The 24,211-nt window shown below is 37.9% G+C and overlaps 1 protein-coding gene across 1 annotated transcript in view; it reads right to left on the reverse strand.

Annotated features, from left to right (window-relative positions):
* The window catches only part of GCC2 (GRIP and coiled-coil domain containing 2), an 82,221-nt gene that overhangs the window by 36,121 nt on the left and 21,889 nt on the right, over positions 1–24,211 (reverse strand). The window contains exons 10-13 of the mRNA XM_054721602.1: positions 7,075–7,194; positions 5,895–6,059; positions 4,879–4,983; positions 3,855–4,017 (exon numbers count right to left, since the gene is read on the reverse strand). Of these exons, the coding sequence (XP_054577577.1) occupies positions 3,855–4,017; positions 4,879–4,983; positions 5,895–6,059; positions 7,075–7,194 (553 nt within the window). The remainder of the gene's footprint in view (positions 1–3,854; positions 4,018–4,878; positions 4,984–5,894; positions 6,060–7,074; positions 7,195–24,211) is intronic.

A 24,211-nucleotide genomic window follows, 5' to 3' on the forward strand; every position in this document is an offset into this window, starting at 1 on the left:
ATGAAAGGAAGAATAGTAGCAGATGAAATATACACTTAAATCGTGTCTCAGGAAAAATGAATAGTCCTCTTTTCCTATAAGAGAGTAATGAGAATTAATCTGAAAAGTTAGACTGGGGTTAGCTGTTTAGGGGTTTGAGATTAAAACTGGCATTCCTAATTCATTAGGCAGAATGAGCCAACCATTAAAAAAAAATTTGCATGGAACATTGTCCCCCTGCTTCCTCACCTTCTTTCTATTCTGTCACAATTCCTTAGCTCAGATACCAAAGTCTTTGCTGCCACAGGCTGGTGGCTTTTTCAAGATTCTACCCCATTCTAATTAATTTGATATACTATATGGGCAAATCTTCCTCACTGTCCTTAAAAAGGGCCCACATACATTCTGGTATTCAGGTACTTCATGAACTGAATGGAAATATATCTTCCTTAATTGTACTTTACTTCCTAAAAGGTCAAGCCTTCATTCCAACTAGTCAAACCTTCCCAAAATTATGTTCTTTAATTTTTGCTCATACCATGGTGTTGGAAGCTGCCCATTATCTTCACTAGCAGAGAGGTGTGGACAAGGAACCCGGAAGGCTGGTCAACCTTGAAGCTCTGAAAGGTCAGAGCCAACCACCCACTGTCTAGTTGAGACAATGGTAGCTGAAGCAACTTTCACCTTGTAGTCTTATGTAAATCCTGCTGATTGGCTATTATTGGGATTGCCAGCCTAAGGGCTATGGGTGTATCCCATAATCTGAATAAAAGGGACCCCAAAGCCAGAGCAAGGCAGAGTCCTTTTCCTTTATTTGGGCTCCCGCCTGGCCCCCAATATTTCCAAATTAATATTTTCTAGTCTCTTTCATTTGCATGTGGCCTCCTCCAGAGCCCGAACCCTGAACCTGAACCCTGAACCACGCGGGATGTGAAAGGGGTTCACTATACCATGGCTAGAGAAAGGAATACCCTTCTCAATTAGCCTTTTCTCTCCAAACCTTAACTTTAAGGATTAACTTTAGCCCTAAATTGTAAGAGTTTGTTTCAGTGCACAGAATCTCTCCACTCTGAACTCTTAGCACGCACTGCCTGTGCCAACTCATTTCTGGCCATGAGGGAGTAACAAAATCTAGACTTTTATTCTTGTTATAAAAATGAGAAAACTAAGGAGGTCCAAGATGGCAGTGGTATAGGAAGACACTGAACTTAACCCCTTCCATTGGAATACTCAAATATACACGTATAAAGAGAGCAAGTACTCCTTCCGGACAGCTTCTGAACAAAAAACAAACAAACAAAAAACAGAGTGCATAGAGAAGGCTGGGGAACCACAGGAACTTTCCCAGGCTGGAGAAGCTAGTGAGTGCCACTGTTTATGGCTCCCTCCACATCAACAGGGTAGGCTAGAACTCCCTCTATTCGGGTACTTTGACCTATCTGCAAGATCACCACAGGGTGTCCTCACCTATACTACTTAGAGCCTTTTGTCTCTGAAGATAAGGCCACATTTTCAAGACCAAGAGAGAGAGTTATTTTTACTTAATTCATATAGACTAACATAGAAAGTCAAAACAATATTTCTCAAATGAAGGGACAAGAAAAATCCCCAGAAAAAAACCCTAAGGAAACAGTGATAGGTAATATGCCTGGTCAAGAATTCAAAGAAAATCATAAGGATGCTCACTGAATTTGAGAGTGAAATAGAGGAACTTAGAAAGAACTTCAACAATAATTATATTAAGAACCAAGTAAACCTGAAGAATACAATAACTAAAATGAAAAATACTTTAGAAAGAATCAACTGCAGATTTGTTACTATAGAAGAATGAGTCAGAGACCTGGAAGACTGAATAGTGGAAATCAACCAATCAGAACAGAAAAAACCCCTCTCACAATCCAGGACCGCTGGCTCCCAACTGCTCGCCTGCCTGCCTGCCTTCCTGATTGCCCCTAACCGCTTCTGCCTGCCAGCCTGATCACTCCCTAACCACTCCGCTGCCAGCCTGATTGATGCCTAACTGCTCCCCTGCCAGCCTGTTTGCCCCCAATTGCCCTCCCCTGCCGGCCTGGTCACCCCTAACTGCCCTCCCCTGCAGGATTGAGTTTCTAAGTATGTGAAGCAAATTCAACTGAACTGATAAGAGTTAGCTAGCTAGCTTAACGAGGCAGACAGAAAGGGAGGTGTCCAGGAGGATGAAGGCATTTCTGGCCTGAACAATTAAAACAGGATAAAGTAGATCAAAAGCAGCCCTGACCCGAGCAGCTGAGAGAGCCATAACGGGTAATGAAACATCTCCGGCAAGGACAACTGAGACAGAGCCATAAGGGAGATCAAAAGCAACTCCAACCTGAACAGATAAGATGGACAATGTTGCAAAGTAAGGGGGAGAGGCAGTGAGGGGCACCACGTGGGCTTTAGACTTTGAAACCAACACTATGTAGCACAGTGACCAATGAGGAAAGCACAGAACTCCTAAATTAAGGAAGAGTCCAATTAGGAAGGGCTAAGTCCAGACAAAGAACTGCAGCCTTTATACTAGTAAACCAGGAGACAAAAAGACTCAGCAGAAATAGATTTTGGATTTAGATATTTTTCCTATTAGAGAGAGAGAGAAAAAAAGCAGGCTTTTCTCCTTTGGGGACACCCCTGCCTAGATGGACTTTGTATATGCTTCCAGTAAACTTTTACATTTTTATTAAAGAAATATTTTAGTCCATATGTTTATTCTTCAAACTTCACAGGGCAAAGACCCACAGGAAGAATCTGTACCCTGAGCCCCATGTTTCAGAACTAAAAAGAAAACAAAATTCAGAATACAGAGAATTCAATATACCTCTCTCAGTCCTTGATAGAACAGTAGTAAAAAATCACTAAGGATGTAGAAAACTTAAACACTGTCAACTGACTTGATCTAGTTGACATTAGATAGAACAATCTATCTAACAACTAATATAGTCTAACACAATATTTTCTAGTGAATGAAACATTTACCAAAAGAAATCATTCTGGGCCATAAAACAAAACTCAATAAATTTAAAAGGATTAAATCATACAGAATATGTTCTCTAACTACAAAGGAATTAGGTTAAAAATCATTAGCAGAGCCCTAGGTGATTTGGCTCAGTGGATAGAGCGGACCGAAGGGTCCCAGGTTCGATTCTGGTCAAGGGCACATGCCTGGGTTGCAGGCCTGGTCCCCAGTAGGGGACGCGTAGGAGGCAGCCAATCAATGATTCTCTCTCATCATTGATGTTTCTATCTCTCTTTCCCTCTCCCTTCCTCTCTGAAAATAATAAAGATATATTAAAAAAACTTTTTAAAAATCAGTAACAGAAAGATATCTGAAAATTCCTTAAAATATTTACGAATTAAACAACACACTTCTAAATAATCCATGAGTCAAAGGAAATGAAAAAATATTGTGGGCTGAATTAAAATAAAAATAGAACATATCATTCTGTGAGATGTAGCTGAATGAGCTAGGTCTAAAGCGATATTAATATAAATATTAATTCCATTATGGATAAAATGGAATATAATCACCTTAAAAAGAAAGATTTCACAGCTATTTAAATTATCCCACTCTGCTGACAATCAAAAAATCATTGACAAAGACCCCTTTTTATTTTTGTATTACTCACACAATAGGTACTTATGAAATATTTAAGTGAATGCGTTATTCACCAACATGGGCTGTCAATGTCTGTACTACAAATGGTTTTACAACTTTTCTGGTCCTTAAAAATGGTTAGCACTGTGTGAAAGATCTGGTTGGCAGTCAAAAACTGGTGAAATAAACAAGTAATGTTGCTCTACTATATTCTGTTATGATGAAGTTATTATTAAGTTAAAATGAACTGTGTTTTACTTACTCATTTCTTCTTGTAGGGCTTCTTGTTTCTGTTTTTGAATTTTTACTTCTTGCTCCAAATCTTCTATTTTGCTGTTTTTATTAGTTAACTTTTGATTTAGTTCTTTCATCAAACGTTCATAATCGGCTATTTCCATATTCATCAATGTGGTTTGTTGGGCATCCTGCACATATTATAATTAAATGATCCACAAAATAAAAGATGAGTTAATTTCATATGTAAAACTGCTAAAATGATGCCATAGGAATAAACACATTCTACTATGCTTTTCTGAAATAACGTTTACACAGTAACGAAAAAACTAAAAGCTGAATATTTTCTACTTTGTAATTTCAAAATGTGTTTTGTAATAGTTTATTTAATCTAACTTCCTCAGTTTCATTGTATCTCTTATTTTTTATTAACATCAATTGGTAGTTATTCTCTTGTGGGGCTCTTATTTATAAACTAGAGGCCCGGTGCATGAATTCCTACATGGGTGGGGTCGGGCCAGCCCACCCTTATCGGGGCGATTGGGGCCAGGCTGGCCAGGGGGAGGGGCCATGGGAGGAGGGGCCATGGGAGGTTGGCCAGTCGGCTCCGCCCCCGATTGGGCCAGCTGGCTGGCTGCAGTGCACGTCATAGAGACTGGTCATTCCATTCGCTTGGCTTTTATATATATAGATACTAGTATTTTAAACAGCTTGTACAGTTGTACAGTACTTTTCCTATTAGCCTCATCTTGAAAAAAGTTGAGAAAAATAAGCCAAAGTTAAATCTTCATGTGTATAATAATCATGTACAAAAATAAAATACCAACCCAATATCTAAAATATCTAATAATTCATGAGCCTAGATTCTTCTGAAGAGATAGGCATTCAGAGAAATAAGTTCAATTTTCAATATTATGAGGCAAGCAATTTATAAATGATTATTTTAGCACGGCAAGTAATCATGTTTTTGAAAGATTTCTTTTCAATGTTTATAGAATAGTTTAACAAAGATAATTACTGACATAAGTTTTGAGTCTGATGTTTTATTTTACCTTTTTAACCAGTTCTAATTCTTGCATGGTTTTCTGTAGCTGTTTCTTTTCCTTTTGAAGTTGTAGCTGAAGTTCTTCAAGTTCATTTACAGAACTGGCATGCTCCTAAAATTAAAAACCCCCACCCCCCCACCCCATGCCAGCCAACATTAAAAAGGTATTTGTAAGGAACTATAAAATAAATTTGACATAATAAAATACAAATGTTTGAAATCTTTCAGTATTTAAAAAATATACACTCAAAAGTCGTAACTTAGATTCTCAAATCCATAGTTAGCATATATTAAGGAATTAATGAATTTTGCTGTATTAACAAATGCTATTCAATAATCTTTCCATCTTTTTTGTTGTTGATTTTAATCCTTACCTGAGGATATTTTTTCTATTTATTTATTTATTTTTTTAGAGAGTGAAACTGGAGGAGGGGAATAGAGGTAGGATGGGGGGAAAGAGAAACATATGGATTGGTTGCCTCCTGACCAGGACTGGGATTGAACCTACAACCAAGGTACTGTGCCCTAGACTGGGAACTGAACCCACAACACTTTGGTCCATGGGCCAGCGCTCTAACCACTGAATCAAATAGGCCAGGACAATCTTTCCATCCTATATAATAAAAGGTTAATATACAAATTGTCCCTATGGGCAGGAGTTCGACCTATCGGGATTTAGACGTGTGCTGACCACCAGGGGGGTGGCGCGGAACATGGTGGGCGACAGTGACACAGTGCTGGCAGTGGTGGGCCCCAATGAGAGCAGGACTATGGTGGGGTGGTGGAGCAGGTGAGCAGGTGGCACCAGGCCAACACGGGTATGAAGGGAGGCCCCGGCCAACAGCTGGGGAAAGGGAGGACGTGGCCGACAGCTGGGGAAGGGAGGCCCTGGCTGGCAGCCGGCAGCCGCTAGGGACCCTATCTGTGCACGAATTTCGTGCACTGGGCCTCTAGTCTTTTAAATAATACTTTGATAAAAACATCAATGTATAACATGAATTAATCCCACAGGACTATTTTTACCTTTATCTTCTGCTCTTTCTTAAGTTTCTCAGCTTCCAACTCTTTGTCTACCATTGCTTTGGCTTTTTGGACCTCTAAAATCTGTATTTCCAATAACTTGACATTAGACTGTAGTGTTTCAACATGAGCCAGGAGATCATCATTGTCAGAATTTAATTTTTCACACTAGAATGAGAAAGTATTCATTACTGTAAAAACACACAAAATACATATAGGAGTGGAAGAATAAAATGGTATATTAAAGAGAATGTTGCCATAGTATTAAAAAAATGAAGATTTCAAAATCAGTTTCAAAGAATGACAATGTTAAGTTGAGGATAAGTTTTAAACACTATAATTGTTGATATTAATTTGGCAAACAATATAAAAGACGAGGAACACTGGCAGAGAAAATGGCAAAAGTGAAACAAAACTAAAAAACCCCCAAGGGAACTGAGATTAGAGCAAGCATGTCAAACTCAAAGGCTAACAGGGGCCAAATAAACAAGGTTTAAGTTTATGTGGGCCACAAAAAAACAAAAGCTTCAATTTTCATAGAAACGTAGGTTTATTTCAATAAAGACATGCTGAATATAAAGGGCTGAAATAGAATATTTTAATAAAAATTAATATTTTTTCTTGAACATTAACTTATCAGACACTGAATAACTGCATAAATTAATAAGTGTAAGGCAAATATACCTATTTTTCTTGTTCTCTGAAAATGAAATATTTCCTGTTTTGCACACCAAACAAGTCAATCCAAGACTAATGACGTGGCAAGTGGCTGTTAAAATATTCGCTGGTAGTATTAGTGGAGAGAAATATTGTGCCTGCGCATAAGGCACGTAAGGGTAATGAATACAACATGATTATAGTAATCAGTCATTAGCGAACACTGTAGTTCATTATTAATAATTATGTATAACAGGATATTGTAAAAATTAAGTTAAAAATTTTTATTAAAACATTTCTTACATACCGTTATATTGGCTGGACCGTAAAAATATTCGTTATGGGCTGCGAGTTTGACATGCTTGGATTAGAGCAATAAGTAAGACAGGATAGTTGCTAGTTTTTTCCCAACAGTGGGAAAAGAAAATGAAATTAAGTTTCTGTCTATGTATTAATTTTATTTTATGCAAATATACTGAAAATGAAGTATAATTTTCATGTATACATTTTCTCAATTTAAAGTTACCTGAAAAGTTGAATTCCTTAATTGTCTTGTAAGGTCTTCTACCTGATGCTCAAAATTATTAGCACGTTCTTTTTCTATATCCAACTGCTCTGATTGCTTATCATATTCTAGTAAAAGATTCTTCAATAAAAGACAAAATAATTTAATTTTAGGATATTATTATACACTCAAACAGTCAGACTATACCATCAACCCATCGTTATATAAGGTTTATGAGTCCATTCTGGAAGCTTAAATATTGGCCTAAGTTCAACATTTGACAGAATACCTAATTGGCATTATATAATAAAATTAGCATAATTCAGATGATTTTAAGTATGAGGGGAATCTATTGAAGGGGAAGAGGATTTTATATTTATACAGTAATTTCCAAGTTAAACCTTTGAGTCATCAATAAAAACAAACTTCTAAAATGTAAACAAAATTTGAGGAAGGAGAAAAAGTTTAACCTGGTTACTTATTAGTTCCACCTGAAGAATTGTGATGGCCGAAATTGGTTTGGCTCAGTGGATAGAGCATCGGCCTGTGGACTCAAAGGTCCCGGGTTCGATTCCGGTCAAGGGCATGTACCTTGGTTTCGGGCACATCCCCAGTGGGGAGTGTGCAAGAGGCAGCTGATCGATGTTTCTCTCTCATCGATGTTTCTAACTCTCTATCCCTCTCCCTTCCTCTCTGTAAAAAATCAGTAAAATATATTTAAAAAAAAAGAATTCTGATGAAGGAAATGTTTCAGGTCTAGTCTATATAAAGTAGAAGTGCTAATGATAGAACATGAGAAGACATTATTTAAATACAGCCCCTTCCATCTTAAGGTAAAACATTAAATATTTTCTGATGACTCTAAAACCTAATGAATTTTTTGGATAGTCCCACATGGCCATTATTCCAGGAGAAAATGCCCACACAGACTTTTCTGCTACATAGCAGCCAATCAGGTTCCTCTGTCAGAAATATGTAAATGAGACTCACTGTTTCCAGATTGTCTATAGTTTCTCCTCTTTACCTTCTTTTCTAAATCCTATTTTTGCCTTTGTTTCTGGACAACTACTGACTGTTCTCCTTCACATATATGAATTTGTATGCAAAATAACTAAGAAAATGTTTCTCAGTTTTCTGTGAAAGGCGACTTTCATCTAGCCCTGGAACTCTTGAGTCCTTGCCTCACCCTCCCAGGCTCCTCTGGTGGTCTCATGCATGGAATTGTATGTTCTCTCTGGTTCTGGCCAAATCTAATTTTGTTTCTAATTCTAGTTTATTCATAGTCAATTATTATCCACTCTGGTGATAGTCAGACTCTGAGGTTCTATTTTATGGTCTACCTATTTATTCATTGGCAAAGGCAGGAATTGGGAATCTAAAATCTGGCTTACAAATTTATTTGTCCATGTTCATTTGTCTGAGGATTCTGATAAATCCTAGGATACATAAATATGGAGTTGAGAAATTATGTCTTCCATCTCATAGAGAGATGATGGCATGCTTATTTTGTATTTATGTGGATTCCTTTAACTCCAAAAATCAAATGTCTTTATGCTCTTAGACTCTGTCTAATGTTTTTACTCATTAGGGTTTTAATAGTTGTCAATAGCTACTCTTAAAAATGGTGGAGATGGTGAACTTTGCTTTCTATTTTACCACATTTAAGTATTTTAAAAAACCAAGGGGGAGTAAATGGATGCTACACTGACACGTTCCCAAGACCAAATTGGAATTATTTTGTACTAAAATACAAAAAAAATCTTGAATAATCAACTGAGGACTAACTGGAGAGAACCCTGATAACCAAGAAAGGAAAGTGGAGACTGCATAGAGACTGGAGGCCAGAAAGGGCTGGTAAGGCACTCACAGATAGCAGCTGAAGTTCTGGAGGGATATTTCAGCTGTGGAGAGTTCCAACTGAGGACTCTGGAGTCTAAACCTCAAGCTGGGCACCCCAGCAAAGAGCACCAGAACTGAGAAAGATGCCAACATAACACCTAGCTGTGAAAAGCAGAAGGATTGCTGTCTGCCAGGGAGAGATGGCTGGAAATGCAGGTATCCCAATAAAGGACCAACACACAAAACTTCATGTGCAGCCACACACCTTGGGCTCTGGCAGAGGGAGGCCACAGTGGACTGGAGCTATGTAAGCAGAAGCCAGGGTTGGGGGCAATGGAGTTAGAGCTCTGAAGGCAGACACCCCTATTTCCTGTGCTGAGTCATTCTATCAAGCTGCAGAGGTCATCTTTCTCAGGCACATATCTGCTATCCAAGCAGCTTTTGCCTGGGGGGCAGACAGTTGACCCATCCTATTATAAAACCTCTTGTCCCGCCCTGTAGTTTCTGTGGACAATTAAGAGACTAGAATAACAATTAGCCTCCAAGTAGAAGCAACTGCCCCACCCTATTGGAAAACCTCTCACTGCACCTGTGGATGATTGCCAGAGGGCTACTCAAGCCTGAAGCCAATCCAGGATCAAGTGGGTCTTTGAAGGTGTTGCGTCTTTGTCTGATCTAATTAGTCAGAAACAGCATCTGACACAGTCCTACACTAGAGATTGAGAGGTGTAGCAGATCTAACTAATATACTGTATAGTCAGTCACAAACTCAAATAGGCAGCCAAAACAAGAAGAAGAGAAAATCCCCCAAATGAAAGAAGAAAACTGATATAGTAACTATGAAAAAAGAATAGTCAGAAATAAAGAATGACATAGCACAAATAAAGAACACATTGGAAGAAATGCACAGCAGATTAGGGGAAGCTGAGGATCAGATCAGTGAATTAGAAGGCAGGTTAAAAAAAAGTCACTCAATTAAAGAATCAAAAAGAAAAAACAACTAAAAAACAGGAGGGCAGCTTAGGGACATGAAATGTAACAACATTTGCATAATAGGTGTGCCAGAAGAGACAGAAAGGGAGCAAGGGATAGAGAACGAATTTAAAGAAATAATGGCAGAAAACTTCCCTAACCTGATCAAGAAAAAAGTCACATAAGTTCAGGAGGCACAGAGAACCACAAGCAAGAACGCAAACACACCCACACACAGACACATCATAATTAAATGCCAAAAATTAAAGACAAAGAGAGAATCTTAAAGGCAGCAAGAGAAAAGCAAATTGTTACCTACAAAGGAGCTCCCAAGAGGCTGTCAGCTGATTTCTCATTAGAAACTCTACAGGCCAGAAGGGATAGCATGAAGTACTCAAGGTAATGAAAAGCCAGGATCTGAAACCAAGATCACTATATCCGGGAAGGCTGTCATTGAAAAGAGATGGTGAAATAAAGAGCTTCCCAAACAAAGGCTAAAGGAGGTCATTACCACGAAGCCAGCATTACAAGAAATGCTAAAGGGACCGCTGTAATGAGAAGAAGAACCAGAGAGGGAAAACTAGGCATACAAAATTAAAATGGCAATAAATAAGTACCTATCAATAATAACCTTAAATGTAAATGGATTAAATGCTCCAATCAAAATGCATATGGTAGCTGAATGGATACAAAAACATGACCCAACTAACTATATGCTGTCTACAAGATACCAACCTCAGAACAAAAGACTCATACAGGATGAGAGTGAAGGAATGGAAAAATATTTTCCAGACAAATGGAAAAGAAAAACGCTGGGGTAGCAATACTCATATTAGACAATATAGACTTCGAAATGAAGGCCATCACAAGAGAAAACAAAGGTCACTACATAATACTAAAGGGATTAATCCAATAAGAGGATATAACCCTGGTAAACATATAAGCATCCAATACAGAAGCACCTAAACATATAAAAAACTTCTAGAGGACATTAAGGGAGAGATCGAAAACAATTCAGTCATAGTAGAGTAACTTAACCCTTTGCACTCGCTTACTTTTTTCTCGATTCCTTTATTCTACTCGGGATTTAATTTTTTAAATACCCCAGATTTTACAAAGTGCGGCAGTAGAATAAAAAACTGGAGTTTCTTTTCATACAAACTTATTTATTTGGATTTTCTTATATTTCAAATTATTGATACATTCAAAGAGTAATTTTAATCTCTATAATTTTTCATGGTGTGATATTTTTTGAAACATTCACCCACATGAAGACCTGGTTTACATTCACGTTTCGCAAATACAAATCGTCTCTCTTCTTCCTCCTTTGATTTTTCTGTTAGAACAAACAACACAATCTTTGTGTTTTTTGTTAGGGTGAGGTGTGATTATATGGAGCTTTCCATCTAAACGTTGCTCTAAGTTAGTGGATAATAATCTACCCCTGGAAGTTAGTGTACCATCTCTGAATTCTCCAACAAGATCATGTACTAGTTTCCTAATAAATTTCACATGCGTTATCGGTTTTTCATTTTTTCTTTTTTGGTATTCTTTGTACAATATATAGGAATTTACAACACTGACCTCAAGCCCCCAGAAAAACAATTTATGCCACCATTTTAGAGTCTTCCTCATAAAACAGTATGTGCCTATGTAGTGATCAGCTATATCAACACCCCCCATAAACTTTGTATAGTTGGTCACGACCCTGGGTTTGAGAACTATTTCCTTCCCACCACCACGCACTCTCCTTTCCACAGACTCAGTCTCTGAAGTGTCCCATGTACTGAGCATTGTGACTATCCTCTTGTCTTTCCACGCAAGAAGCATTACATTTCCATCCCTGAAAGCCACTATCTCTCCTTTCATTAGCTTTGGATGTTTGATAACAGGTGGATTATCTTTCCTATTGGGCATTATTGTCCCTGTCAAGTGTGTTTTTTCCTTGAACAATTCCTTTGCAAGAGTGACACTAGTGTAATACCTGTCAATGAAGAAATGATAACCTGAGAACCAGGTACTGAGTTCTTCAATCTTTCATGAAGCTCTAAAACTATTCTGCTAGTAAAAGGGAGATCAGGTCTCACCAACGTTTCAGATGTTATTCCTCCATAATAAGGGACAAATGAATGTACGTAACCACATTTTGAATCTGAGAGGACATATAAATGAATACCCCATTTTGTTGGCTTTTTAGGATTATATGTGATGAAGTGTATCTTTCCCTTGAAACCAACAACAGCCTCATCAACAGCAATCTCTCTTCCAGGACAGAATCTCTCCCTAAATTTCATTTCAAGGTATGACAAGAAGCAGTTTACCTTCTCGGTTCTTGTTCTCAAATCTTTACTTGACTTTTGGTAGTTTTTCAAGTGTAACATCCAAAATATTTGCAAGAACCTTTCTCTTTTGAAAACAGATCGAAAAAATGGTATATGAGACTCAAAATCCATGGACCAATAACTCTGCAAGTTGGGGTGATTCAATACACCCATATTTAGTATTACACCAAGAAAAGCCTTCATTTCCTCTATCGTCACATCTTTCCAATTATTCCAAGTGGATCGCTGGGATAGTTCTTTCTGGCTAATTTTATGCCTAGCATACTCATTTGTCTCATCCGTTATATTTTTTATCAACGTCTCAGTAAAAAACAACTGAAAAAATTCTATTGGTGTGGCACATCCAGAAGGAACTTGAGGTCCAACATGTAACTGACCAGTGGAGAAAGGGATTCTGGTAGGCTCTTTGTCATTTACAGATGTAGATGTCCACTTTTCTTTTTCCTGTTTTCCCCTAGAAACGTCACTTTCACTGGGTCTTATACCCGATTTCCCAATGATATCACCTATATCTCCATCACTCTCACTCAAATAAACAATTGTGCGTCTTCGTTTTGCCTTTATGAATTCACTGTCACTGTCACTGTCAGTACTTTCATCCAGATCTTTGGGCAAAGCAAGGGACTTTTTCCTTTCTGTAGTTCCACTAGGACCAGGGATTTGTTCATCATCTCCACTCGCATCCTCGGAGAACTCACTTTCATCACTATTACATTTTTCACTTTTTTCTTCATTTTGAAGTAAAATTCATCATCGCTGCTTTCTATGTCTTTGGAAAACTTATCCATCCTGAGGAGGGGAAATTCACTCAGAACGTGCAACTGCTAGGGGGCAAACCAATCATCCAACTAAACCCTGTGTCATGACAACATCTGTGATATGCTAATAGAAACCTAAACAAACCTAGGAGACGAAAAGATAAGGAAGGTTCTTTACCAAGGGAAGATGATGCAAGCTCAAAAAGGCATGATGCAACGACTCTTGGACCCTCCTGCTCAAGATTGCTGCCTATGCAAAAGATAAGCTTAGGTGGTGGCATCAGTTGAGACGGTATTTACATTTTACTTGTCCTTTCATGCTAATGAAAACAAGAAAAGATACTGGAAAAATAGACAAAAATCCCCCTTCTCCCCCGCGGTGAAACTACGTGTCAAGTGTGGCTCGACATAAGAGCTGCTACCGATGCTAACCGTGTCGAGTCACAGTTGACATCCGAGTGCAAAAGGTTAACACCTTCCGGCTTCACTGAATACATCATCCAGATAAAAATTTAACAAGGAAACAGTGACTCTAAAGTAGTGGTCGCCAACCTTTTGGACCTCGCGGATGGTGGTCCATGGAACACCAGTTGGCAACCGCTGCTCCAAAGGTTTTCTTAAACCAGCAGTCACCAACCTTTCGGACCTCACAGATCACTAGTGATCGGCGGACCACCAGTTGGTGACCACTGCTCTAAAGGACAAATTGGATCAAATGGATTTAATTGACAATTATATAATATTTCACCCCAAAGCTGCAGAATATACATTCTTGTCAACATGGGTCATTCACAAAGAGAGACATGTTAGGACACAAAAAAATCTCTACAAGTTCAAGAAGATTGAAAATTTATCAAACATCTCAGATCACAGTGGAATGAAATTAGGAATCAACTAGAGTATAAACACCCCAAAACATTCAAACACATGGAGGCTAAATAGCATGTTATTAATCAAATGAATGAGTTACCAATGAGATCAAGAAAAATGAAAAGACTGGAGAAACCAAGATGGCGGCACAGATAAACACCTATACTGCTGCCTTGCACAACAATTTCAAAACTGCAACTGGAAGACAGAGCGGACATTATCCAGAACCACAGGAAGCTGGCTGGGTGGAAATTCTACAACTAGAAGGAAAGAGAAAAGGACACTGAGACTCAGAAGAGCTGTGTAGGTGCGGAGACCCGTGTGCGCAGAAAGGGCGGGCGGCTGAATACATGGCTGGCTTACTTGTGGCGCGCAGAGAGGGTGGGCAGCAAAAGCGCGGCTAGCTTTCTCCTTCGGGAGGGAAACAAAACCTTCCGACTGCACTGAAATCCAGCTCCGGGTGAGACTTTGGGTACCAGACTCATTCGGGGAGAAGTTGGACTGTCTGGCAGCGGGCGAAACTCGAGAGCAGCCTTCTCTCAGAGGTGCATGCAGCCATTGCCATGGGACACTGAGACCCAGGGACCTCTTAGGGCGGGGCTGATGGGAAACCAAGGCTGTCTGCTCCACCCCGAGACTCCGCCCCATCCAAGCTGAGCACAGAAGCTCTCCCAGTGGAGACACTGCTGATCCTCACAGCCAATTGGCCTGGAGGTCAACTCCCCGCAGTGATACCAACAACAATCAAGGCTTAACTACAACAAGACTGCACACACAGCCCACAAAGGAGTGCACCAAGAGTGTCCACCTCAGGTAACTGGGGAGGCTGAGCTACTGGGCCCTATAGGACACCTAGCACACAAAGCTACCCTATCAACTCAGGGAAGCAGCTAAAATGTTGACACAAAGAGGCAGGCCACAAATGAAGGAAATGGAGGAAAGCAAAAGCCTGGATATAGAGTTCAAAACCACGGTTATAAGGTTTTTCAAGAATTTCCTAGGAAAGGCAGATAAATTTAACGAGACCCTAGAGGATATGAAAAAGGATCAACTAGAAATTAAGCATACACTGACTGAAATAAAAAATATTATACAGAGACCAACCAGCAGACTAGAGGATCACAAGAATCAAGTCAAAGATTTGGAATACAAAGAGGCAAAAAACACTTCTCCGGAAAAGCAAAAAGCAAAAAGAATTCAAAAATATGAAGATAGTGTAAGAAGCCTCTGGGACAACTTCAAGCGTACCAACATCCAAATTATGGGGGGGGGGGGGGGGGGGCAGAAGAAGAGAGAGAGCAAGATACTGAAAACCTATTTGAAGAAATAATGACTGAAAACTTGCCCCACCTGGTGAAAGAAATAGACTTACAAGTCCAGGAAGCGCACAGAAACCCAAACAAAAGGAATCCAAAGAGGACCACACCAAGACACATCATAATTAAAATGCCAAGAGCAAAATACAAAGAGAGAATCTTAAAAGCAGCAAGAGAAAAACAGTTAGTTACCTACAAGGGAGCACCCATACAACTGTCAGCTGATTTCGCAACAGAAACTATGCAGGCCAGACAGGAGTGGCAAGAAATATTCAAAGTGATGAATAGCAAGAACCTACAACCAAGACTACTCTACCCAGCAAAGCTATCATTCAGAATTGAAGGTCAGATAAAGAGCTTCACAGATAAGAAAAAGCTAAAGGAGTTCATCACCACCAAACCAGAATTATATGAAATGCTGAAAGGTATTCTTTAAGAGGAAGAAAAAGATAAAGATAAAAAATTATGAACAACAAATACGTATCTATCAACAAGTAAATCTAAAAACCAAGGTAATAAAAAAATCTGATGAACAGTATTAACTGGTGAATATAATAGAATCAGGGGCATAGAAAGGGAGTGGACTGACAATTCTCGGGGGAAAAGGGGAGTTGGGGGTGCGGGAAGAGACTGAACAAAAAGCGTACACCTATGGATGAGGACAGTGGGATGGGGTAAGGGCAGAGGGTGGGGTAGGAACCTGGTGGAAAGGAGCTATGGGGGGAAAAAAGAGGAATAATTGTAATAATCTGAACAATAAAGATTAATTAAAGAAAAATGAAAAGACTTACTGGAAACAAATGAAAATGAACACACAACACCACAAAATCTCTAGGACACACAAAAGCAGTTCTGTAAGGTAAGTTCATAGCAATATAAGCCTACCTCAAGAATCAAGAAAAAGGGCTAATAAACTATTTAACCCTACAACTTAAAGAATTATAAAGAGTACAACAAGAAAAGCCCAGAGTAAGTAGAAGGAAGGAAATAATGAAGATTAGAGCAGAAATAAATTACATAGAAAAACAATACCAAAAGAAATCAATGAAACCAAGAGCTGGTCCTTCGAAAAGATAAACAAGATTGATGAACCATTAGCCAGACTCATCAAGAAACAAACAGAGAACCCAAATAAATAAAACCATACATGAAAGCAGTGAAGTAAGCAGTGACACAACAGAAATACAAAACAAGCTGGACAATATGGATGAAATAGACAAATTCTTAGAAAAATACAATGTCCCAAAACTGAATCAGGAAGAATCAGAAAACCTGAATACGCCAATAACAACTGATGAAATAGAAGCAGTAATAAAAATAAACAAACTCCTAGCCATTAAAAGCCCTGGTTCAATGGCTGCACAGGGAGTTTTCCCAAACATTCAAAGAACTAACATCTATACTCCTCAAATTATTCAAAACAACCCCAGAGGAAGAATCACTTCCAAGCCCTTTTTATAAGGCCAGCATTACCCTAATTCCAAAACCAGATAAAGACACTATAAAGAAAGAGAATTACAGGCCAATATCCCTGATGAACATAAATGCTAAAATCCTCAAATAAAATATTACCAAATAAGATCCAGCGATATATTAAAAAGATTATACACCATGACCAAGTGGGATTTATTCCAGGGATGCAAGGCTGGTAAAATATTTGCAAATTAATAAACGTGATATATCATATAAACAAACTGAATGACAAAAATCACATGATCATATCAATAGAAACAGAGAAACCATTCAACAAAATTGAACACCCACTTAAAAAAAATAAAAACTAGGCAAAGCAGGAATAGAGTGAGCATATCTCAACATATAAGGCGATAAATATGCAAACCTACAGCCAATATCATACTCAATGGACAAAAACTAAAACCATTTCCCTTAAGAACAGGAATAAGACAGGGATGTCCACTTTCACCACTCTTATTCAACACAGTACTTGAAGTACTAGCCCAGTGGTTGGCAAACTCATTAGTCAACAGAGCCAAATATCAACAGTACAACGATTGAAATTTATTTTGAGAGCCAAATTTTTAAAACTTAAACTATATAGGTAAGTACATTGTTATTAACTTAATTAGGGTACTCCTAAGCTGGCCTTTGCTAAAAACTCAAGGGGCCAAAGAGCCGCATGTGGCTCGCGAGCCGCAGTTTGCCGACCATGGTACTAGCCACAGTCATCAGACAAGAAGAATAAACACAAGGTATCCAAATTGGAAAAGAGGAAGTAAAATTGTCCTTACTCACAGATGACATGATATTGTACAAAGAAAACCCTAAAGACTCCACCAAAAAACTATTAGATTTAATAAATGAATTTGAGAATGTAGTAGGATACAAAAATCAACATCCCCAAATCTATGGCTTTTTAACACAGCAATAATGAACTCTCAGAAAGAGAACTAAACAAACAATCCTATTTACCACTTTATTTAACCAATAAATTAAGTTACTTAGGAATAATCTTAACGGTGGAGATAAAAACTTACTTGGAAAACTACAGGACGTTGAAAAAAGAGATAGAAGAAGATATAAACAACTTAAAGAACGTACCATGTTCATGGATTAGTAGAAATAACATAATTAAAATGTCCATGCTATTCAAGGCAATCTACAGATTCAATGCAATCCCTATTAAAATACCAATGGCATATTTCACAAATGTAGAAATTTATATGGAACCAAAAAAGACACTGAATAGCTTCATCAAATTACAAAAGAAGAACAATGTTGGAGGAATCACAAACCAGATATCAAATTATACTACAAATCCACCATAATCAAAACAGCCTGGTACTGGCACAAGAACAGGCACATAGATCAATGGTACAGAACAGAGAGCCCCAAAATCGACCCAAGCCATTACGCACAATTAATATTTGATAAAGGAGGCAAGAGCATACAATGGAGTCAGGAATGTCTCTTCAATAAATGGTATTGGTAAAATTGGACAGATTCATGGAAAAAAAAAATGAAACTAGGCCACCAACTTACACCATATACAAGAATGAACTGAAAATGGATAAAAGACTTAAATATAAGTTGGAAAACTATAGAAATTGTAGAAGAAACCATAGGCAGCAAAATCTCAGACATCTCTCCTAGCAATATGTTTCCCAATACATCTCCTAGGTCAAAAGAAACTAAGGAGAAAATATACAAATGGGACTACATCAAAATAACAAGCTTCTGTACTATAAAAGAAACCATCAACAAAATAAAAAGGGAGCCCACTGTATGGGAGAACATATTTGGTAATGACACATCTGATAAAAGGTTAATATCCAGAATATATAAGGAACTCAATACAAATTAACAAAAGGAAGACAAACAATCCAATTGAAAAATGGGTAAATAACCTAAATAGATACTTCTTCAAAGTGGACATTCAGATGACCAAGAGACATGAAAAAATGCTCAATCATTGATCATCAGAGATGCAAATCAAAATGACAATGATGTATCACCTCACACTTGTCAGAATGGCTACCAACAACAAATCAACAAATGACAAGTGCTGGTGAGGATGTGGAGAAAAGGGAACCCTAGCACACTGCTGGTGGGAATGCAGACTGGTGCAGCCATTTGGAAAACAGTATGGACTTCCATCAAAAAATTAAATATGGAACTGCCAATTGACCCAGTGATCCCACTTCTAGGAATATATCCTAAGAAAACAAAACACTAGTCAGAAAGAAAGTATGTTCAAAACAGCACAATTTACAATAACTAGGTATGAAAACAGCCCAAGTGCCTATCAGTAGATGAGTGGATAAAAAAGCTGTGGTACATTTATACCATGGAATACTATGCAGCAGTAAAAGAGTAGGAACTCTTACTCTTTGAGACAGCATTGAGAGGCCTTGAGAGTATTATGCTAAGGGAAATAAGTCAGAGAAAGACAAGTATCACATTATCTCACTCATATGTGGAATCTAATTAAAATAAACTGATATACAGAGTGGATCCAGAGACGGGGAAGCATGGAACAGAGTGCAGAATCTCGGAGGAAAGACGGGAGCATGGGTGGGTGGGAGGTGATCAAACAAAGAACTTTGTATGCCTTTATGTGTAATTCATGGACACTGATAATAGGGTGTTGAAAGCAGAGGGCAAGGGCGGGTTGGAGGGATTAAAGGGGGAGAAATGGGGACATATGTACGACTTTCAACAATGAACATTAAAAAAATTAAAAATGTTTTAACAGACTTTATTATTTAAAAGTTTTTGGTTTATACAAAACCTGAGGGGAAGGTATAGAGAATTCCCATTACCCATCTTTCTCCAATACATAACCTCCTTCATCATCAACGTTCACCACCAGAGTGGTCTATTACAATAAATAAACCTACTACATTGGTTCACCATTGAGGAGTAACATCATTACCCTAAATCCATAGTTTGTATTAGGGTTCACTGTTGGTGTTGTACATTGTATGGGTTTGGATAAATGTATAATGACATATATTCACTATTACAGAGCAGTTTTACTGCCCTAAAAATCCTGTGTTCCACCTATTCTTCTCTTTTCCACCACAAACCCTCAGAACCATTGTTGGTTTTTTGTTTGTTTTTTTACTATATCCATAGTTTTACTGTTTCCAAAATGTCATATAGTTGGAATCAAATACATTTTCATATTGGCTACTTTTGCTTAATAGTGGTATGCATTTAAGTTTCTTCCATGTCTTTTCATGGCTTGATAGCTTGTTTCTTTATAGTGCAGAATACAGTCATTCATCAATTAATGATGGGAATAAGCTCTGATAGATACATCATTAAGTAGTTTCATCATGGGAACATCATTGAGGCACTTACACAAACCTTGATGATCTAGCCTCCTATATCCCTAGGCTCCTGGACTACAAGCCTGTACAGCATGTATGGTACTGAATACTGTAGGCAATTGTAACACAATGGTTTAGTATTTGTGTGTCTAAATGTAAAAAAAAAGTACAGCAAAAATACAGTAGAACATATTTTAAAAATGGTACAGTTGTATAGGGCACTCACCATAAATGGAGCTTGCAGGACTGGAAGTTGCTCTGGGTGAGTCACCCAGTGAGTGGTGAGTGAATGTGAAGGCCAGGCCTACGGCACTACTGTAGATTTTATAAACACAGTCCCCCAAGCCCTAACCTTGCTTCCATTGGGCAGTTAAAAATAGAACATAAAGCTGTCAATGCTGCTCCATAAACAGGAATGTGTGCTGGACTGATTGGAAGGATTGAGGGAAGGCTGGCTAGTTAAGATATATATCACCATAATAATGTCTGGAAGGAGTGAAAGATGGCCCGAGGACCAGTAGGAATAAGAAATCAAGATGGAGAGAGAAAGGAATGTAGGGATTGTCATGGTAATGTGGTTTTAGCTACTGCATGTTGGAGCAGTAGTCAGGTTAAGGAACTCTGCTGTCCTCATTTAAAAAAAGAGGGTGTTTAACATTGAGAGGGTATAGAATGAAGGATTCAATATTTTGACTGTGGTAATTTTTTTACTTCCATCAACCCTCTATGGCATTGAACTGATGGGAGAAATAAAGCTTAGCTATGCTTGAAATCAGGGGTGGGGAACCTTTTTTTTCTGCCAAGGACCACTTGGATATTTATAACATCATTTTTGGGCCATACAAATTATCCTTAAAAATTAGCCTGCTATATTTGGTCTTACATTTAATTAACTCACCCCTAATGCTTTGGCAGGGCAAGACCAGCCTTATACGGCCCATGGGCCGATGTTCCCCACCCCCGCTTTAAATAATTACAACCTGAAAATATTTCCCAAGAACAGACACAGGCTGGCTCCCCACAACCAAAGGCAAAAGCTTTTCCTAAAGTGGCAGTGGCACTCAATCCTTGTTAAAGTAGCTCCTCTAGACCTCTGTATAAGATTTAGGTCCTCAATTAAGAATTTACAGCCCTGTACTCTGAAGACCATCAAGCTAGATCTGGGAGGGCTGTAATGCCTTCTGAATATGTAGCATTGGGGCACAGACCCCTGTGTACTGAAAAAGTTCAGTTGCTGAATGACTGGAATATAACCTGTGCAATCAAAACTGAGGTGCTGCCAGTGAGAGAAAATCTATTGCAAAACCCTACAGATATTGCTCCCATCAGTGAAAAACAAAAAATTCCTCCTGAACCACATATTTCTAGAATTTAGCTCCATTATAATTTTATGAGACCACTGTCATAGATGTGGTCTGTCATTGACCAAAATGTCAGTATGTGGTGCAGGACATCCATTCACTTACTGAAGGCCACCTTGGTTGCTTCCAAGGTTTGGCAATTATGAATAAAGCTACTATAAACACCTGTGTGTAGGTTTTTGTTTGGATATAAGTTTTCAAATCCTTTGGGTAAATACCAAGGAGCATAGCTGCTGAATCATATGGTAAGAGTATGTTTAGTTTTGTAAGCAAATGTCAAATTCCTTCCAAAGTGGCCGCACTATTTGGCATTCCCATCAGCAGTGAATAAGTTCTAGTTGTTCCACGTACTTACCAGCATTTGGCAGTGTCATCTTTTCAGACTCTGACCACTTTAACTGGTGTATAGTGGTATCTCATTGCTGTTTTAATTTGCATTTCCCTAGTAATATGTGATATGGAATATCTTTTCATGTTTATTTGCAATCCGTATATCTTCTTTAGTGAGGTATTTGTTAAGGTCTTTAGCCCATTTTAAAATCAGGTTTTTTGTTTCTTCTTATTGTTGAGTTTTAATAGTTCATTGTATGTTTGGATAATGGTCCTTTATCAAATACATGTCATTTGCAAATATTTTCTTCTAGTCAGTGGATTGTCTTCTCATTCTTTTGACACATTTTAATTAAGTATAGCTTGTTAATTACTTCATGAGTCATGCCTTTAGTGTTCTATCTAAAAAGCCACCACCATAACCAAGGTCATCTAGTTCTTTCCTATATTATATTCTAAGAATTTTATAGTTTTGTGTTTTATACTTAAGTCTATGATCCATTTTCAGTTAATTTTTGTGAGGATTTAATATTGAGATTCTTTTTTGTTGCATGTGGATGTCTTATTGTTCCAGCACCACTTGTGGAAGACTATCTTTGCTCCATTGGCAAAGATCTGTTGATTATATTTATATAGATCTGTTTCTGGGCTCTATTCTGTTCTATAGATCTGACCATTTTTCAGCCACAATCTTGATTGCTGTTGCTTTATAGTAAGTCTTGAAGCCATATGATGTTAATTCTCCCACTTTGTTCTTCAACATGCCTATGACCTGTAACATTTTCCTTCTCTCTAAAGAACTTTTAATATTTGCTGAAAGGCATGTCTACTAATTCTTGCAAGTTTTACCTGATAAAAGTCTTTATTTCTACTTCACTTTTTGGAGGATAATTTTTCAGGGCACAGAAGTCTAGGTTAGTGGGTTTTTTTCTTTTTTTCTTTCAACACTTTCAGTATTTCATTCCATTTTCTTCTTTCTTTGTATGGTTTCTGATAAGGAGAATGTAATTCTTATAGGTAAGGTGTGTTTCCTTACCAATATGGCTTTTTTCCCCCAGAATTTATTTTTGATGTTCTAAAGTTTGCAAATGATATGCTGAGGTTTAGATTTAGGGGTGGTGGTGGTGGTATTTATCATGCTTAGTGTTCTCTGAGCTTCTGGATCTGTGATTTGGTGTCTAACAATGTCACATTTCCAAGTTAAAAAATTTGGAAAATTCTCAATCATTACTGTGTCAAATATTTGTTCCTTTACCTCTTTCTTTCCTTATGACATCTCATTATGCATATATTATACTTTTTGTAGTTGTCCCACAGGTCCTGAATATTCTACTCCTGTTTTCAATCTTTAGAAATCTCTATTTTAAACAAATATATTGACATACATGATCTGACTCTGTGGAAAATTAATAAATTAATATGTAAAGAAGAAAGTTCCTAATGGCTCATAAAAGATAAAGTCCATATTTGAATTTCAAGTGTGTTTAAAAAATGGATTTGTGAGCTATCTGTATATATTAAAGACACTAATATCTTGTCATATTTTCATGTTAACTTCATATTTTCTTGAGTTAGGTATATTTTCTTTTGTAACTTCTTTCATTGCTTTTAAGTTTAGAAAAGTATTTCATATTCAGAAGTCAAATGATCAAATATTTTATTGTAGGTTTTAAAACATTGCTTTTATTTTGACAAAACTCTATAATCCATCCAGATTTTATTTTGGTGTGGGGAATGAATTAAAAGTCTACCTAGATTTTCCTGAAATAGTTTTCTAATTCCTTCTTCCTTGGTTTCTATGTTTTTAAATCTCATTGGGGGAGTATAGCTTACTTGGTGAAAGAACAGATCTGGGAACCAGACTGCCTGAATCCAGTCCTGGTTCTGCTATGTTACTTGCTCTGTGATCTTGAGTCCCTTAACCTCTTTGTGCCTCAGATTTGTCACTTGTAAACTAGCAGTGTTAGTAACACTGCTTGGGGTTGTTTCTATTTTGATAATTAAGTGCTATAATATAAAATGTGTAGGAGAGAGGCTACACACTGTGTGTTGTTATGCACAAGTCTCTAGGTCTTCCGTTAAATTAATGCTTTATTTTTGCACATCATTGTAGGTTTGTAATAAATTTTATTGTCTTCAAGATGTCACTTTTCACTTCTATATGTGCTAACTTGTCCAGATCGCCCTACCAAAAAACCCTAGAGGGCTTCTGGCCAAGATGGTGGCATAGGTAAACACAGTACTCACCTCTTCCCACAACCACAAAAATACAAGTAATCTTCAAAATAACCATCATTCAGAAATGTCTGAAATCTAGCTGGCTGGATGTCCCACAACTAGGAAATTAAAGAAGCCATATTGAGACTGGTAGGAGGGGAGGAGGCATTGAACAGGCTGGTTCCACAACCTTGTGTGATGGTTTTAAATCAGGTGGGATATCTTGGCTATGGAGGTACCCTCTGAGGAGCAAGGAGTACCAGACCCACACCAGATACCTCAGCCCAAGTTCCAGTGCCAGGAAAATAAGTCCCCATGAATTCTGGCTGTAAAAACCAGTAGGCATAGTGGCTCAGTGAG

Source organism: Eptesicus fuscus, chromosome 9, assembly GCF_027574615.1.
Source record: "Eptesicus fuscus isolate TK198812 chromosome 9, DD_ASM_mEF_20220401, whole genome shotgun sequence".
NCBI classification, from domain to species: domain Eukaryota; kingdom Metazoa; phylum Chordata; class Mammalia; order Chiroptera; family Vespertilionidae; genus Eptesicus; species Eptesicus fuscus.